Source organism: Meleagris gallopavo, chromosome 1 (assembly GCF_000146605.3).
Source record: "Meleagris gallopavo isolate NT-WF06-2002-E0010 breed Aviagen turkey brand Nicholas breeding stock chromosome 1, Turkey_5.1, whole genome shotgun sequence".
Taxonomy (NCBI): domain Eukaryota; kingdom Metazoa; phylum Chordata; class Aves; order Galliformes; family Phasianidae; genus Meleagris; species Meleagris gallopavo.
In genome coordinates, this window is record NC_015011.2 from 2,751,992 (window position 1) to 2,771,313 (window position 19,322).

Sequence of the window (19,322 nt, forward strand, 5' to 3'; positions counted from 1 at the left end):
TGTAGCTGTGGCTCAGGTGGGCTAATCAGTGTGTTTTCTCACCCCATTCTGGGCAGGATTAAACCAAGGAGCAATCAAACAGCTCAATCTTTCTTCCTTCTCTAAAGTTTTGACTATTATCATTTCCAGTCAGGGTGTCAGCAGGCACAAACATGATTACATTTATTCATGCAGACACCATCTGAGCTTGCCAGTCTGGCAAGTCTCCATTACATGTGTAAGTCCTACTGTAAGTTTTACCTGCACATTTTTTCCTCAGCCTGTGGTGTCAGTCTCTTCTCTCTGCCTCACTCCATCTCTCTTGCAGTGGGATTCAAAGTACTTACATGGATCACATAATATAGCAAGAAAATGATGATCCCCAAGGCCTCAGTCCCAGATTAAACCAGTGATCACTGGACCAGTGCTGATGTACACTGTCTGGGGATATGTCCCCTGCTCCGACACTGAAGTGCTTTTGGTTTATTCCAGATCACAAACTCAACACTTGCTTTTTTTCCTTTTTCTATAAAGATGGCTGGAGAACAGCTGCAAAACTTGCACAGCAACAGAAATGCTGGTGGTTTATGGTTTCCCCTCTTGGGCTGAGCAATTTTCTATCATCATCGTGACCATTTGAGGGAGGGAAAGAGGAGAGAAACCAGTTGCTGGTAATACAATCCTAGGGAACACTTAGTTAAACTGACAATGATTTTTATTCTAGTAAATCCCTGACCTCTGAGACCTAGAGTCTCTTGCCAAAAGCTTCAGAGGTTTTCTTTGCATTTGTGTGGGTGAGCATGTAGAGAACTAATTCCCTCTGGAAAGTGAACCCGAGGGCAGCTCTTCAATGTCAGAGCAACAAGATTTCCCCTCGGGGGCCCTTTCTGAGTCAGAGATACTACGGGGCTTTATTCACCCTGTAGGAGTTCACACAAGCAAAAGGCACCTCTGTTTGTTTCCCAAAGAATAAATCGAGTGGTGAATCAGCAAGAGACACCAGCTTTCTAATTAAGTACTTGTTAATGCTATGTAAACTTGAGCCACTCTGATGGAACCTGGTGTTTCATTTCTAGTAAAAAGGAATTTCTTTCCTGGGTCTGCAGAGAAAGGGAAGGATTTTATTTTTCAGCTGAGGAAATTTTGCATATCAGGAAATTACTGGTTATTTTGGCAACCACATGGTTTATCCACATGTAAATGACCTTGCTGCTTTGGTGGCAGAATCAATTTTCACAGGCTACCTCAGCTGCCTCTTTCTCCAGGCTTGGGAGGCTCTGCTATTTTAGCCTTTCATGTCCTTACTGGAGGTCAGCTGTTCTCATCAGCTAGTCCAGAGTGGTTCTGTAAGCACATGAGGACACCATTGCAATCTCTGTAGCAGACGTTATCACAGAATCGTAGTTTCAGGGTTTGGAAGAGACCATCAAATCCGATCTCCTTGCAAAAGCAGGTGCCCTACAGTAGGTCACACAAGAAGGTATCCAAATAAGTCTCCATAGGAGACCGTGTCTCTGGGCAACTTGTTCCAGTGTTCCATCACCCTTAGATAGCCATTTTGTCTCTTGAGCAGTAACTGACATATCCATGCATTGTTCCTAGGGCTTGACTTGGTCCCATGACAGTGTGTAGTAAAATACAAGTAATTAAGATGAAGTTCTTGGTTTTTGTTATACTAATGCATAATGGACAGCAATCTTCTCCAGTCACTGTTGTCCTATTTGTGTCATTAAAGCCTTCTCTTCTTTGCCTGGTTTCTATCCCCAGTTTGAGAATAAGCCTTGTATGAAAATCAGCGTAGAAAATAGCTCATTTTTGGCTCACGTATTCATCAAGGCTGTTGAGTTTAGGATGTAGAGGAGATAAAATTTGGAGGGAACAGGTGAGTGCCTTCCCATTACCATCCCATCTTGAGATGGGATATGGTGTTCCACTGCATCTCAGCCACCTTCCCTGTGTGTCAATAACAGAGAGAACAAGTAATAACTTCACCCATCTCATTCAGTTGTTAGCCATAAGTAACAGATATTATGAAGATGCAGATGTCAGCCATGTGGGTTGAAATTTCATCTCATGTTGTGTTCAACAGCTATTAAATGGCTGTTGCTTACCAAGCATATTTCCCGAGTCTGATTTATAGACATACTCTATTTTCAGTGGGATACCAAATTTAAACATCCTCTTCCTACTTGGTGTCCCATACTCTTCTCTCCTTCTCCCAACAGGGCACTCTCCAGAAATTTGTAGACGACCTCTTTGAGACCATCTTCAGCACAGCTCATCGTGGCAGTGCACTTCCCCTGGCTATCAAATACATGTTTGACTTCCTGGATGAGCAAGCTGATAAGCACAACATCCATGACCCCCATGTGCGGCATACTTGGAAGAGCAATTGGTGAGTGAGACAGGTCTGTTACCAGGACCTTGATTAGAAGGAGGAGAGTGGGACGTGTGATTTAGGATATGAGTGGTGGGGAACGTGGGGTTCAGCATGCCAGGTTCAGTCTTCTCAAGCTGATGGAAGTGTATCCAAAATCTAAAGGATGTTCTCAAAGGTAGAGTGCTTTGGCTATAGATCCCAGTTTGTACTATGTTACATGGGGGTAGTAGTATTTCTGAGCGACCTCATGAGAATATAGGAGGCAAAATTGTAAGATGTTTAATTACAGTAGTGCTCAGGCCCATAGGGATCTGTGGGGATACATGGGAGAGTGGTGCTGTCTTCTTCTGCCCTGGGTGTTTGAACTCCCACTACAGTCACTGGGGGCCTAGAGTTCCTTTTTGTTGCCTCCAGAGGTATCTAGTGCTGTTTGAGACGTTTTAAAGTGTACCAAAGGGAATATGCAGTGCCTACAGGAGACATGCGTCCTCCTGGGGTGTTAGATGGAGACGAGGAGATACCTTAAAGCATATGAAAAGGTATTCAGTACTTTGAGGGTTTGGAGTTGGATGTAAGTCTTTTTCAACGAGTGACAAAGGTTGACATTAGCTCACTACTCTATTCAGCAGGTAGAAACCCCTCACTGTACATGTAATAGGACAGCAGGGTAAAGTCAGTACTGGTGGATGAAGGATCTTTGCAGCACCTCTCTGCTGAGTATCCCTGTTGGAAAGAGTCCCTGGGGAATTGTTCCCTCCCCTTTCTCTGTGCAAATACAGAGACTATGAAAGGAACAGCAGAGGAGAGCCATGGGGCTCCCAGCTCATGCATTTTTTTCCTTTTACCAGCCATGCTGATGGCAGGTCGTCACAGCGCTGTGACATAAAAAAAGAAACCCCATGCACCAAAGAGGCTTTCAACTAATGAAACATTAGCATATTATTAACATTATCTGCAGCACTAATCTAAGGCTGATTGCAGCCACTCAGACTAAATGAGCAGGAGGTTTATTTAAGGGGGGGAGGGGGGAAGGGAGAATGTGTATGTATTGGAAGGGGGGAACAGGGGCAGTACGAAGAAATCTGTTCAATCAGATTAAATTAACTCTAAGTCACATCATGGGCTTCATTATTCCCAGCGAGGGACATCATCCTCCCATCCCCTCCCCACAGCCATACATACGTACAGGCTGTGCTTGTCCTCACTGTGGCTGTACTTAGCATCCAAACAACCTCAGAATTTTGGCACAGTTCACTCATTCAGCTCTTTCCTTAAGAGATGAACCTCCATTCCCAGCCTGAAAGGTTTCCCTCCCGCAACTTCCATTAGGTCTCACTGCCAGCATCTCCCACTCCTGAACTTCTGTCCCCTCCCTAAACGAGGTTGGTTTGGCTGATGAGTGTAGCTGTGTGAAGCTTTCCTCACATTTGCTGGCTGAAGATACTACATATTTGTTTAGGAAAATGTGGTTCCATCTCTCCGTGAGGACATGCTAAAATGCCTGCTGTCACCTGAAGGGTATCAAATGTGGATATGAATTGTTTATGGTGCTATGAACACGTGAGGGTAATGAGCAAATTGAAGAAAGTTAGAATCTGAGGAATTTAGCCTGAATGTCAGCTGAATTTTTTATGCTGAAGAGTTATTCATGTCTGGGAAAGTGCAAATGTTGGAAGTTAGCTTACGAGTCTACCTAGCATGAAGACAGAGAAACAACAGTTTGATAATAATGACACATCTCAGCTCTTAGGCCATGATCATATGAATGCATTTGCCCTGACACAAAAGGCTTGAGGCAAAAGCTGGAGGTAGATACCTTGGGACCTCTCACACAGATGAACAGCTCTTTTAAGTATGAGGGGAAAAAACGAGGGGAAAGCCTTTGAATTGCAATTGGAATAGCATTTCTACGGTTAGGGCAGATAAATTTTCATTTCAAAGGTTGCAACACTTGTTCCCCGTTCTTATTTTTCTCCTTGTGGCAACAGGGTTTTCTCTGCGACATAATAACTGCTTCATGCCTAGGGTGTTGGGATCATACACAAGCTTGGGCTTGAGCTGTGCAACTGACCAGTACATGGCACACAGCGCCTGTCAACCTGGCAGCTGTACCTACCTTTCTTCCCATGGTGTTACCATGAGGCTAAAAGCCAGGTCTTTGAATGCCTAGTGCTTACCATAAGTTGTGTAAATGAGATGTTTATTCTCATGTGATGAAGCAACCAACAACAGCTAACCTCACGTTTGCACCCTAACATAGGGAAGTAAGGAGATATTTCTATCACCTCGAATATACTTTCATTAATATAATCTCAAGAATTTATGTGCAACCTCAGTAAGATGATTGTGACTTTAGGAGTGACCAAATTGGCCTGTGAGGATAACAGGGACAAAACTCATTCCTGAAGTGACTCTGTTGTGCACCCTGGAGTCCTACAGGAGTAGATCTACCCCTACAGCGTAGATTTATTGTATATCAATGACAGAGTTGATATCCCAGAATCCCTATCTCCATGCCTTCGTCTTTAATTCCTATCCACCAGTGAGTTTTGCAACATCACAAGACAAAGCTTATGAAACTTGCAATTACTGACTCTCCTTTTCCACATTTCTCAACTCTCTGACAGCCTGCCATTACGGTTCTGGGTTAACATGATCAAGAACCCACAGTTTGTCTTTGACATTCACAAGAACAGTATCACAGATGCCTGCCTCTCTGTAGTGGCTCAGACATTCATGGACTCCTGTTCAACCTCGGAGCATCGTCTGGGCAAAGACTCACCCTCCAATAAGCTTCTGTATGCCAAGGACATCCCCAGCTACAAGAACTGGGTGGAAAGGTGAGTTTTGGCTCTAGAAATGGGAATAACGTAAGCAAGTGGTAAAATGAAGCCCTGCTTCATGGATGGAGGTAAGAGGTATCTTCAGTACTGGGTTTGGTAGCTGCTTCTGGGCTTTTTTTCTTTGATTAATGTTCAGGTAGAAAGCTCTTTTTGCCATTTATTTCCACATGCTGTACAGCGCATATAGAAATTTAATTAGAGGTGTGAACTGAAGGTGTTTGCCATCACTGTTTCTCTTGAGGAGAAACTGTTGAGAAGAGGGAGGGAAGAAGGGAGTGGAGGTGACTGCATCTGGGTCCTGTGATCTATATGGACTTCTTACTCCTTCCGTACAGACCAGAAGAAGGAGTTAGTTTCTCCCAGCATCATTGTGACAGTCCCCACGCTGCCTTGATCTCAGGGGTCACACAATTATCATCCCTTATCTGAGTCCAGTAGCTGCCCATGGCAGCTCTTCTGTGCTTTGGATGCCGTGGAGTTGTCAGGTTAGTGACTGAAGCTCTGCAGGTACTTTCTGAAAGGTCAGAAGTCTTTCTGAGCATTTTATACATATCTGCAGGAACCTGCAGTTTTACTGTTCAATCTACTGCACTAAAGTTCACTGTCTGACAAAGCTACCCTACAGGAAATACAACTAAGACAACTTTTCCTACAGTACATAGGGATTTCAGTTCCTCTAAGATTTTCTGCAGGATGAACAATAGCACATCTTGTACTCCTTTCAGCAAGACATTGTCTGCTGGAGGAAGCCTTGCAGAAGCTGATCTGTGCTTTGTTTTCCAGTATGTCACACTTGCCTAGCATTATTGACAGGTTTGGGAACTGCACAGATGGAGAATGATCACTGTTCTGTAAATACAACGATGGGTTTATCTCACAGATCATTCCTGTACAACAGCATCCCATGTTCAGCAGTGATTTGTCTTGCTTGACTTCATAGGCATTGTCTAAAACTGATGTCACCATGCAGGTAATATGAGATCTTTGCTACTGTAGGCATACTGTGCTGTAAACCAGTCTATCCTGGTGGGTAAGATTTTCTCTAATTTTGTGAAAGCAGAGCACAGCTGATGAAAGAGCTGTGTACTCCAGTCAGCATGAGGTGAATTTTTTACAATAATGCTCCCATTGGTTTCTGATTTGTCCGGACAATTATTTTTAGATGTGGTTAAACACTTCTGCAAATGTCGTTTCTAGGCAACCTGTAAGGCTCTTAGAAACTACCTTGCTTAATTATGACCTACTTCTAGCACTGTGTCCAAGTTTCTTGATATGTATTGAGATTGATTGCTGGATTGACCTGGATAGGTGTAAAGAAGTGTTTGAGATTTATTTAGAAACAGTAGATTTGTACTAGCAGTGACCCAATGGTGTCATATTCCTGTAACCTGTGTAGTGTATGTAGTTGGTGGGTGGTTCATAGAACCACAGAATCATTTGAGCTGGAAGGGACCTTGAAAGTTCATTTAGTCCAACCCCTTTGCAATAAATAATGACACTTACATCTCAATCAGGTTGCTCAGAGCCCTGTCAAGCCTGAGTTTGAATGTCTCTAGGGATGGAGCATCCACTACCTGTTCCAGTGCTTCACCAATCTTATCATACTTTTTTTTTTTTCTTCTACCCAGTCTGAATCGACCCTCTTTTAGTTTGAAACCATTTCCTGTTGTCCTATCACAACAAAGCCTGTCCCAAAATACTGACCCCTCAGGGACACAACACATCACTTATCTTCATCCAGACATTGAGCCACTGATCACCACTCTCTCTGAGTACTATCTCAGAACTAGTTCCCCTCCATTGAATAGTTCACCCATAAAATCAATATCTTTCCAATTTAGAGAGAAGGATATTATGAGGGAACTGTATCAGAGGCCTTCCTGAAGTCAAGACATTACATTAATGGCTCTTCCCTTGTCCATTGTTGCAGTTACACCATTGTAGAAAGTCACTAAGTTGATCAGGCAGGACCATGGCTTGGTGAAGCTATGCTGCTTGTCTGTATCAGCTCCCTCTCTTCCATGTGTGTTAGCATAGCTTCCAGGAGGATATGTTCCACAGTCTTCCTTGGTACAGAGATGAGGCTGACAGGTCAATAGTTCTCTGGGTCATCCTTTCTAGCCATCTTAAACATGGGTGCACAGTAGCCTTTTTTCCCACTCACCAGGTACTTCAGCTGATTGCCATGACTTCTCAAATGTTGTCGAGAGTGGTTTGGTGACTATATCAGCCAGTTCCCTCAGGACTAATTAGGATGCATCTCATCGGGGTTGACGGACTTACGGATGTTCAGGTTCCTCAAGTGGTTGCAAGCATGATCTTCACCTAGAGCAGGAGGGGCAGTGCTCCCCCCATCCCCACCTTCTGAGCCATCTGCTTTGGGGTGTGTGAAAAGAAGTTGCCAGTGAAGGCTGGTTTCTTACTTACAACTCTGCTTGACTTTGTACCCTTGGAGACAGCATGCTTTAGTGAAGAATTGACACGTGGGTGAAAAATAGGATATTAAGATTTTCTGGAGTTCAATCCTGTTGCCCAATGATCTTCGGCAACAGCTGTTGAATTTCTCTGAGTTTTCCTGAGCAACAAACAAGGTATGTAACACCTCCTGTTGCAAGTAAACAGCACTGCATTTCTGAGCCCAGCATGTATTGGGTTATTATCTGCAGTGATGTCTGAAAAACTGTACTAAAATCCAAGGGGAGACCGTAACTTTTGGAATATGGTTAGAGCTTCTGCCCTATTAATACTTTTTTGTGTCAGTGCTACAGTCTCAAAGCAGTGGCACCTGGATGCTGTTGTATATCAAAGAAAAACTTACTAAGAATGAACAGAATATAATTTCATTTCGAGTTTGAGTTAATGAATTCCTTTTCTCCATTCTGCAACTGTACTCAATGGCTTTCAGTACTGGTTTGAGTTATTTCTGTAGTCAGTGCCAGCTGGAGGCAGCATCATTCAAGACCACTAGACTTCTTCAAAGACTGAATCATAACTTAAAAAGATTTTCCATCAGGAAGTGTAAGAAGTGGTTGAGTAAATCAGAAGAACCTGAAATCAAATGAACTTATTTGATGAAGAAGAATCTGTAAGAGGGCAATTAGGCAGCAGTGAATTGTAGCCCTTCTTGAAGGCACACTAGAGTAAAAGCCAACTCTTCTCTTTTAGTGCGGCTGTTCAGATGGCAGCTGAGCTGGGCTACTCCAAGCCATCGCTTTGCAACTACTGGATCCTCAGTGTGGAGCGTGCCTTTAGGACTCACAAAACTCAAAGTGGCAATTGTCTTAGGACAAGAAATAGCAGAGAAAGCAGCAGACATAAGCAGTCTCCAATTCATGTTAAAATATCTTTCCAACTTTTTAGAGGGTGAAAATACATTGAAAAGGACATAATGCAGTTTTTGGCCTCACTAATGGTCTGCCTTTACACACTGGTCAACCAGGAGTTTGATTTCAGTGGTCTTTTTCAATGCTATTGGAAGCAGAGCTGGTTTCTGTCTGCTGAAGCAAACTCATTAAGATATCCTGACCAGTAAAATACAAGTGCAGCATTCAAATGACACGATCAGGGCTCTTTCTCTTTGAAAACGCATGACTGAAAAGCACCTAGGCACAGCCACAGTGTGGGATTCCTGCAGCAGAAGATGAGGAGTGAGAGAAGCAGGAGAATCAGGAAATGAGGGACGGACTATTTGGTTTTTGTTTAAGCCATGAAAAGTCTCTCTGTGGTTTTAAAACAAGGTGGCAACTTTTAAAACATCATAATTTTGTCTATTGAGAAAAAGGGGAAAAAAAATGGGAAAGATAGACCAGATTCTCATCTGACTTCTGTTAGTCAAACTCCATAGGCTTTGCTGAATTTACATTAGAGCAGCTTTAGATCTGCATCTTTTCAAGCTTACTTCAAATGTCCCCTTTGAGCCCAGAAATCTGGAGAACTTGGGAGCATTTGATGCAATCCCCAAGCATTACAAAGTGGAGCCTGTTCTAATTGTGACTGTCTCATTAGCATTCAGTGCCACACTGAAAAGATGACAAAGGGCTGTGGCTGACCTTTCATTTCTCTCCATGCTGCCAAGCTTATGATAACACTTGTTTGAACTTCATTAACACCATTTAATTGCCTGCATCATAATCAATACGATGCTTCCCCACTGAAGCCTGGCACATAGGCATGGATGTAGGAGACTGCAAAGGGGCAGAGCACAAAAAGCAGAAGGCAGAGTTTTTTCCATTGCACACTGGTGCCCAAAATACCTGCAGTGCTGCAAGAAGAGGAATTGGTGCTTTTTTCTCATCCCTGTGGGTATTTGGTCAAGTTTTAGCTGCTTAGTGTGAGTTAAAAATAGTCCCTTAAAGAAAAGCTGGACTTCAATGGAGACACTGCATATATTATTAGGACTCTGAGAATCTTTTAATCAAGAAAGTTCAAAATAGATTTGACATGTTTCAGACTAAAAGAAGTTTAAAGTGACCTTATCAATAGGATTCAGAGTTAAAACATCTGCAGTTCATTATGTTAACCTGAGCACAAACACTATCCAACCTAACTACTGGGACCCAGAGCCTGTGTTTGTGATCTCTTTTCTTCCTTTTCTTGAAGTAACCGTGTTTTACATGGTGTTAGCCATCTGGTGTCAAGGTCTTAAGCTTCCTCGAAAATGTTGTGGGAGCTTGTTTGGAGAATGCAGAATAAATAGTCTGGTCCTACTTGGTATCTAAACCTATGTCACTTTTCAGCCTGTGATGTCAGACTACAGTCGATGGTCTCTCCCAGTGCGGCCATTATGCAACAACTTCTGGTGACAAAGACAAAATGTATCGGTTTAGTACAATACACTGCACACACCCCAACACTGTAAAGCAGTGAGATTTTTAACAGATATAACCGGGTGACCTTTGAACTCCAAGGGCTTTAAAAGAGAGCATCAAATAACAACTGGAAATGCTTGCTCTACTTTAAAAGCAGTCTTGTGCATTTCTTTTCCCTGACAGAAAGAGGGCTAAAGAGATAGCATACCAATGGTCATAGAATCATAGAATGGTCTGGGTTGAAAAGGATTACAGTGATCATCCAGTTTCAAACCCTGCTATGTGCAGAGTCGCTAACCACCAGACCAGGCTGCCCAGAACCACATCCAACCTGGCCTTGAATGCCTCCAGGAATCCAGAGGCATCCACAACCTCCTTGGGCAACCTGTTCCAGTGCTTCACCATCCTCTGAATGAAAAACTTCCTCCTAATATCGAACCTAAATCTCCCATGTCTTAGATTAAAACCATTCCCCCTTGTCCTATCACTATCCACGCTAGTAAACAGCCATTCTCTCTCCTGTTTGTACGCTCCCTTGAAGTAGTGGAGGACTCCCAGGAGCCTTCTCTTTTCCAAGAGAAGCCTTTTCCAAGAGAAGCCCGATTCCCTCAACATTTCTTCATAGGAGAGGTGCTTCAGAGGTGCTCCAGTCAAGGATAAAGGGAGTTGTCAGTAGAGGTCATAAAAAATGGTGCTGGAAAGGGCCTCAGGTCAGCCTGCCCAGCTCCTGCCTTAGGGCTGGATCAGCTCTGTCTCACATCTTTCTGACATGTTTTCTTAAAGTCTTCCAGCAATCGAAACTCTGCTCTCCTTGGGCAGTCTGCTCCTGTGCTTCTTCACATCAGAGTGTTTTCCCTGTTGGTCAGCCAGTAATCTCCCCGGCTTTAATTAAAGCCCTGGCCATCATCTCACTGCATCCCCAAGTGTATGGGGTATAGTTCATTCCCTGTCTTTCTTCAGCAGCTTTTGTTGTACTTGAAGTCTGTTCACTTTTTGTCTCAAATGAAACCAAACAACAAACCTGCCTGATATTTTCTCATTGTAGTCTCACACTGCTCTTACACAGTACAGTTTTCAGCAAGCAAAATGAAGATTTGTCTATACTCAGAGGATACAACCTCAGAACCATGTAGGCTCTGCACTAAGAGTGCTGTGGACAGCTTCTTCTCATGGAGAAACTACCAGTTCACTCTTCAGCCACTGACTCAGTGCTGCCCACTCATTCTCTGTCGTTCATTCCGAGACAAAAAAACAGCAGGAAAAACCACGCATGTGCAAAAGAAAATCCTTTTTCTTTGCTGTCATGCTGTTCATGCCACAGTCCAATTAGTGTCCAGCAGCTTGGCCTTGAACCTTTCTCTGAAATGGGACTGATCTGAAGTAACATGGTCTTGTGGCTACCTGTAGCTGAATCAGCATGAACTCTGACTTTGCAGCTTAGATGCCTCCTAGTAAAGTAAAGCTATCATGCTCTGTCAACAGAAGGACTGACAACATGTCCTTGCATTGCTTCACTTGATCCCATAAGAGAGCTGGCCACTAGGTTGTTCCCAAGCTTTCATAGAATCATATCATAGAATCGTTTGAGTTGGAAGGGACCCTTAAGGGGTCATCTACTCCAACTCTCCTACGATGACCCACGACATCTACAGTTAGATCAGGCTTGCTTTTCTTCAGCCATTCTCTGCTATAGCAGTCCACTATATCCCTTTCATACATTTCTTCCTCCTTCAGCGGTCCGGATGCAGCCGGCTATTGCATAACCCTAATTATGTTATTGTTGTAATTGCGTCTGCCGTCTGCAGCACATGGATTCGTTACAAGCTTTTCATATGCTAAAATGATTATTAATGAGTGCAGTCCCAACCCAGCGACAGCACAACAACAGCCATGACAAAAAGATCTTTTGGAAGGCAATTAGCTCCATGCTAAGCTGCCTAAACCACATCTCAAGCTGGAAAATTTCAGACTGCAGAAAAATCATTGGCAACACGGCTTTTCTCTTCACTTTGATGAGTTAATGAGCTACTGAGTGGCAGCAGGCACAGTTATTTTTTAGAAATAGCACCACGAAGGAAACTCTGCAGTTGGTGATGAAGAGAAGAGCAAATGCCCTGCCCTACCCCCAAACAGAGGGCAAGATGCATTCCCAAGGCACTGTGGTATTGCTTTCCTAAAGAAAACAAGACAAAACCAAACAATCCAAAAAAATCAAAGCAGAAAACTTCCCAGAGAGAGTTGAGGTTGTTTAAGTAAGAAGAGCAATTGTTTTGTTGAGGTTAAGAGGGAGCATTGCTATTCCCATTGCTATGGGCTGTCTTGCTCATGCAGGCTGGGGTGTGCTGCTGTGGTAATAGTTGCATCTATACGACCTAGTGATCCTCCCATCACCTATGTGAGTTGCCAGTATGCTTGAGCAAGGGTCATTACAGATTCATAGAATCATAGAATCATTTGAGTTGGAAGGGACCTCTTAAGGTCAGCTGGTACAACTCCCCTGCAGTGAACAGTGACACCTACAGCTAAAAAAGGTTGCAGAGTGCCCCATCTAGCCTGACATTGAATATCTCTTGAGACAGGGCATCGATCACATCTCTGAGCATTGAGATTCCTCCCACTTTCTTGAGGCTTTCATTGTTTCTGGTTTAATAAACAAATTTTCCCTGCCGCATCAGAGAATGAGCAGCCTTGAGGTAAGAAGTCAGTCTCCCCTTGTGATTCAGGGGAAATTCGAGCATGTAAAGGATCTTTAGATATGTATCTGTGGTGGTTTCACACTGATGGGCAGCTAAGCTCTATAACACCACTCTCTCACTCCCCCTTGTCAAAAGAATAGCAGGAGAAAATAAGATGAAAAAAGCTCATAGGTTGAGATAAGGACAGGGACATCACTCACCAATTACTGTCATGAAGAAAACAGATTCAGCATAAGGGAGATAAATGTAATTTGTTGCCTATTATTGCCTAGAGCAAAGCAGAGAGAAACTAAAAGCAAACTAAAAACACCTTCCCATTATCTTCTACCTCTTCCCCATGAGCAGCAGAGGGAATATGGTCAGTCCATAATGAAACATTTCAGACACTTCTTCTTGATAGCTCTCTGCTCCTGTTTCAGCATGAGGTCCCTCCAATAGGATGACGTCCTTCCTAAAATGATCCCGTATGGGCTTTCCACAGGCTGCAGTTCCTCAGGAAATGTTCCAGCATGGGTCCTTACCACAGGGGTGGACTGCTCCACCACAGGCTTCTCTCTATAGGCTGCAACTCCAGAATCTGCTCCTGGAGTACTGCATCCAGACTTGAAGTCCCAACACGGGAAAGATGAGAAGCTTTTGGAGAGGGTCCAGAAAAGGGTTGTGAAGATAATCAGAGGGTTGGAACACCTCTCTTACAAAGACAGGCTGAGGAAGATAGGATTGTTCATGGAAGGGACAGTTTCATGGGCTGCAGCCTCCTTCAGGCCCACATCCACCTACTCCACCGTGGGTTCCTCCATGGGCTGCATGAGGAGATCTGTTCTGCGGGGTGCCCCATGGGATGTAATGGGACAGCCTGCTCCACCATCGGCTTCTTCACAGACTCTGGCCTCCTTCAAGGCACATCCACCATCATGGGCTACTCCTCTTTACAAGCTACAGCTCCAGCCCAGGCCCAGGCTTGTGTGGGGAATTTCCATGGGCTGCAGCATCCTGCAGACCATATCCTTCTTCTCCACCATGGGCTCCTCCACCAGCTGATCTTTACATGCTACCCCATGGACTGAGGGGAACATCCTGCCTCACCACAGGTCTCTCCTGGCTTATGGTCTCCTTCAGGCTTCATCCACTCTGTGGCCTGCTCTCAAGGAGTTCTTTTCCCAGTCTGTATATGCATCTGGGGTTGCCTTGATTCAAGTGCAGCACCTTGCAGTTGGCCTTGTTGAACCTCAGTAGGTCTACATGGGCTCATCTTTCCTCTTTGTCAAGGTCCCTCTGAATGGTGTCCCTTCTGTTGTATCAGCTACACCTCTCAGCTTGATGTCATCAGCAAAGTTGCTGAGGGTGCACTCGATCCCATCATTTATGTCATTGATAAAGATGTTGAAGAGAATGGATCTCAAGACAGACCCTCGTGGGACCCCACAAAAAATGGTCCTTTCCTGATCCAGAGGCCATCAGCTTAGGAGTGCGTATAGGAGCTGCATTGTTGAGATTATTCCCCTACAATACCTCACATTTTAGCTTTAGTGTGAAAGCTTTGCCACAAGGGCAAAGGAAGGTAGTACACAGGCAGTCTTACAAATGCTGGCAGTGAAAATTCAAGGAGCTGTGGGATTTGGTGACAGCTTCACAGTGGTTTTGAAGGCATTAGAAGTATGTAAATGGCAGAGAGACCCTAAGTACCTCTGAGGATCTGGGCTCAAATAGAAAGTAAATAAAGACTCAGCAGGAATGTTGTCATCTCCCTGCTAAAATGGTTTAATGTACACATTTATAATTTCTTTAGATAGCATAATGATGGCTTCATTAGAAACACTTCTGTATAAATAAATCATTTGTCCATCGCAGAGTTCTGATGAAAGGAGATTGTATGTCTTCTTCCCGTTCTAGCAGCTAGGTTTGATTACTGGTACGTGCTTTTTCATTTTTTTCCTTTTTTTTTTTTTCCCACCACTTCCACATTATCTTGGTTTGCAGTCAGTGGGAAAGTGTTGCGCAGCTGTGTGATGAGGTAAACTAAGGGAGATGGGACACTTTGGTGTGGCATTGGGTGACAGCCTGTGAACTCAGCACACTGAAATCACAGATTGTAAGTTTGTCATGGTTGGAGAGAAAAGAAAGCCTACAGCACCTGAAGTTCAAATCATTGCATCCTGTCCTTTCCTTTAGGGAGCAGTGTATGCTGCTTTTTGTTGTTCACATAAATCATAGGAATTTCATCTTGCTAGGAGAATCTCTCTGCAGGGAAAGGGACTCGGGAGCTTTCAGATCTTTGTGAGTCACAGACCCAGGAAAGTATTGCTACCAAGTGAAAGGGAGACATGAGAAAATTGGAGAAGCTGACTGTATGTGTGCCCATGTTTCCATTTTAGGAAGCTCCCATCCCTGCACCCACTATCCCATTGCCATTAGATGAAGGAGCATTTCAACTGGTTGCAAGAACCACATTGGAAAATAGAGCACAGTGCTACTGCTTTCCTCCACAAGCCTTATTTCTTTTTGTTGTGATGTAATCCCCTTCACTTTTCATTTCATCCAGCAGGAGAGTGCCTATGCAATATTCAAAAGGAACTGGGCTCTCCTCCATGGGCTCTTCTTAGGCACCATAAATCAGTGCATTTTGCTGCATTGCAGACTTTTTTTCTTTTTCCTTCCCAAAGGTCTATGAAATGTGGTGTTGCATGTGAACGTAGTTTCCTTTGAGAGCCAGGGCACATCTTATGTTTTAGCTGTAGGAGTCTAGGGTTCTCAGTAATATGCTTTGGCCTTGAGGATTCTGTTACAACACTCTCATGAATTCTGCAATTCCCTGACACTTCCTCTTGTCAGAAGTGTATGCAGAATAGGTTTTATTCTGTCTATCTGCTGATGCTTGGGGATGTTTAAATTTGCTGGGATTGGCAAAGGTCTAGAAATTTCTATTCATCCTGCTCACCAACTCCTACTGGAGGTAGTTCTGTAGGACAGCTTCTCATGGGGTTTCCACTTGGCTCCTTTCCTCATACACAGCTGTTGAGGCCCAACTAGGGTTGAGGGCTAGGCAATTTATGAAATAAAATGAAGCTCAGACCACTCATTGTTGAAGTACTGGGACTGGGCAATAGTTAGAGCAAGGGACTGAATTAGAATGGAATTTTCACTTTTCCTGAGCCCAGAAGACAAGAAGACCTGTTTCCAAGAAGAGTAATGTTGTGAATGCTGGAAGCTGCTGTACAATTTATGAGGTTTGCATTAGACTTTCTGTTGAAACTGAGTCTAGATCTGGAAGCAGTCAAGCTGGAAGGCTATGCACAGAGGTGTGAGAAAGACCTCTGGCTTCTGTGTCTTTCTCTACTGAGGGTTACATCAGCCCATCTCTCTGCAAAACCAGTATAATAAGTGAGAATTACATATTGCAGTCAATGAGGATGGGACTGTGGGGCATGAAATCAGACTGAAACCACAGTGGAGCTTTCTGGTGTGGAGGGCTTTCCTCCCAGTGCTCTTGCACTCCGTTGTTTTTCACAGGAGACTTCTGCAGCTGCTCATCTCACTGTCGTAGAGAGTATTTTCCCACTTGTATATCTGAAGGATCCTTATCATACAGCACTTCAGCATCCAGTTTCTCTGCAGTGGAAGGCAGCCTCCATCTCAGCAGGTGTCTCGATGCTGTTTACAGGACACCTGTCAGCTCTTTTGGCTCCCTGTCCCCTCTGCCTCCTAATTATAAATTTGTGGATTGCTGCAGATATGGGCTTTTTTTTCTTCTCTGTCTTTTTTTTTTTTTTTTGTTTCCTTGTGCACAAAATGTCAAATTGCAGAAATTAAAAATGTAAATGATGGCGTCTAATTAACCAGTTGACAGCAGAGCACAGCTGCGAGTGACAGTGACTGATTACCTTCTGCAAACCTTGTCCTCCAAGACCTGCCTCACTCAGGGGATGAAGGACTTAAAAAATAGCAACTTCCTTAAAGAGACATTGGTCTGCTGAGAAAATCTGATGCATGGGCAATGGTCCTGGAAGTCTCCATGTCCAATGGATAAAGCCCCAGTCCTCTTGAACTCGAGGTAGATTTTTCCCAGTCAGAGAGGGATGGACTCCTATTGCTAGAAATGTGATATAACACTAGCAGCATAGCTGTTACTGGGATAGACTGGTTTGAGTGGGGAAGATAGATAATCTTAGAAACGTATGCAAATCTAGTAGTATAGATGGCACAAACAAGCATGTAAGGGGAGTTTTGTGTGTGGGAGTAAAAGCCTGAGGTCTCAGAGGGCAGAGAGACCAGTGGGACTTCCCTATGGGACTGGAGGTGTTCAGAGCTTTTGAATGCCTGACAAAGGAGTCCAGCAGCAGTAGATCTTATTTCTTTGACAACGTGGATGAAGTTAACAAGATGTTCTTTGGGATTCCTCAGAAGAATAGGGTTGAGTGATTACAACATTTATCTATTATTCAGGAATAGTGTCTAATTTCTGTTTTAGTCATCTTCACTGTAAAAGAGGGTATGACAAGACATATCATTGATGCTCTAGAAGAGCCTGAGTGTTAAAGTTATTCTATATTGTTGATGGCTTTCAGTTATTGTCTCCATCCTCTGTCCCTTCAAGAAACACCTGTAATTCTCTCTCCCAGGTACTATTCAGACATTGCCAAAATGCCAGCAATCAGTGACCAGGACATGAATGCATACTTGGCTGAGCAGTCTCGCATGCATATGAATGAGTTCAACACTATGAGTGCACTCTCGGAAATATACTCCTATGTCGGCAAGTACAGTGAGGAGGTAAGAGCCTTGGAAAGGGAGAAGTTCTGCAGAACCATAAGACAATCCACCCATTCTGATAGCTCAGCATATGTCATGGCTGCCTTTCTTCATCCTGGCTGAGGGGATGATGGATTTAGGGAATAAAAAACAAAATCTGGAATCTGGAGAGTCTGGGTTTGTTGGTTTCCGCAAGGCTCTTCCATCTGATTCTCCATTATTTTAATTTTCTGATATTGGTCAATCAAAATTAACTGGCTGCAGCTGATGATCAGAGAAGACCTCCATAAACTCTTCATCACAAGTGGCCAAAAGTTGTTGAGGCATATATGCCCAATACCATTTACAATACCATAAAGCACCCAAGAATGGTCTATCAAACATGAAACAGATGTTATGGGTATCAAAGACCAGATGAGATACCTTAGAACATCTGAATTGGCATGGCAAGGTAATGAAGAAATCTTCTAAATAATTGATGTTCAAGATGCTAATCCATTTGATTTGTTGCAAAGCAGAGGTTTGCATTCAGCCACATCAACACCAAACTGCCTGCCTAACTCCCTTCTGGCTGACTGACCTGCATTGCTTGATCTAAGCTAAGTTTGGGGCTCAGCTGTAGGGAAAATTAACCCTCATGTGTTGCTGAAAGATACTGGACTTAGTTGTTTTGGAAAATAAATATAAAAACAGAGCCACATCACTTATTTCTCTTTCTTTTTCTAGATTCTCGGAGCCCTTGATCAAGATGACCAAGCTGGGAAACAGAAACTTGCCTACAAACTTGAACAAGTCATAACCCTCATGAGCATAGACAGCTGAGAACTGTCCTGCCAGGGACACCCTGGGAGGGATAAACCAAGTCGTGCCTCACTCAAGATCATCATCTTTACCAAGTGCAAGTTTTGATTGGCTGTAAGCAGAGTCACCTGAACAGCACTCCTCTCTCTCTCTCATTTCTTTCTCTTTCAAAATCTGTGGACAAAGTGAGAAATCCCCAGGGGTTAAAAGAAAAGATTGCAGAGGAATCTGAGCTCTGGGGATATCAAGACATTCAGGTGAAGCTCTCATTTTCACAGCTTCCCCTCTGCCTTTATTCTACAAAAGAAAAAAAAGAACAATTCCACAGAAACAAAACAAGACAAAACAAAACCCTCCCCCAGCATCGCATCATCACTCTGCAGATGGGAAATTGAGAGGTCACCTCTGTCATGCTGCTTTAACTGCCCTCCTGGGGATGTAGCCTCTGGAGTGGACATAGAAATGAACTCAGTATTACTAAATGTCTCCCCAACGGGAAGGCAGCCTGCCTGCAGGGATCCTGAAGGGTAGGAGGAAATCAAGATCCTCTCCTGCAGAGCCATTGCAACTCTATCTCTTGATAGGGACCCACTGGGAGAGGAACACCAAGGCTCCCCGCAAAATGCCACAGCTCCGTCCAGAGTGGGAACATTGTGGCTCTTATCTGCCTGGGCAAACAGCGGTGTAGTTGCTCTCTTGGGGCAGTAGAAGGGTCAAGAAGGGAGGATGGAGACCAACAGTCTCCTGCCCATGTGATTCATACGGTTATTCTTATTTTTCAAAGAGACCTGTGTTCCCCTCCGTCTTTCCCATTGTGTCCTGTTGGTCGTAGCACTGCTGCAAAAATGCTCTCTCTTCTCAGTGGCATCTCGTTGGTGGTGTTTCTGTTCCTTCTGGCAATGGACAGCACAGCATCTCCTTTGTCCCCACCTCAGCTTGGAAAGCAGGAACCACAAGTCTCGCTTTGTTCCAGACAAGGAGCGTGGCCTCAAAAACCAACCAGAGGTTTTTTTTTAAAGCTGTTTGTTCTTTTCATTTTATTTCCACAACTGAAACAAAGCTATTG

General features: G+C 43.8%; 1 protein-coding gene across 2 annotated transcripts in view; it reads left to right on the forward strand.

Moving 5' to 3' along the window:
• PLXNA4 (plexin A4) overlaps positions 1-18,570 on the forward strand; it is a 429,864-nt gene extending 411,294 nt beyond the window's left edge. For both annotated transcript variants that reach the window (XM_003201828.4, XM_019614671.2), the window contains 4 exons: positions 2,205-2,374; positions 4,987-5,199; positions 17,326-17,476; positions 18,182-18,570. In XM_003201828.4, coding sequence (XP_003201876.2) covers positions 2,205-2,374; positions 4,987-5,199; positions 17,326-17,476; positions 18,182-18,277 — 630 coding nt within the window. In that variant the 3' untranslated portion in view covers positions 18,278-18,570. The remainder of the gene's footprint in view (positions 1-2,204; positions 2,375-4,986; positions 5,200-17,325; positions 17,477-18,181) is intronic.
• The last annotated feature ends 752 nt before the right edge of the window (positions 18,571-19,322 follow it).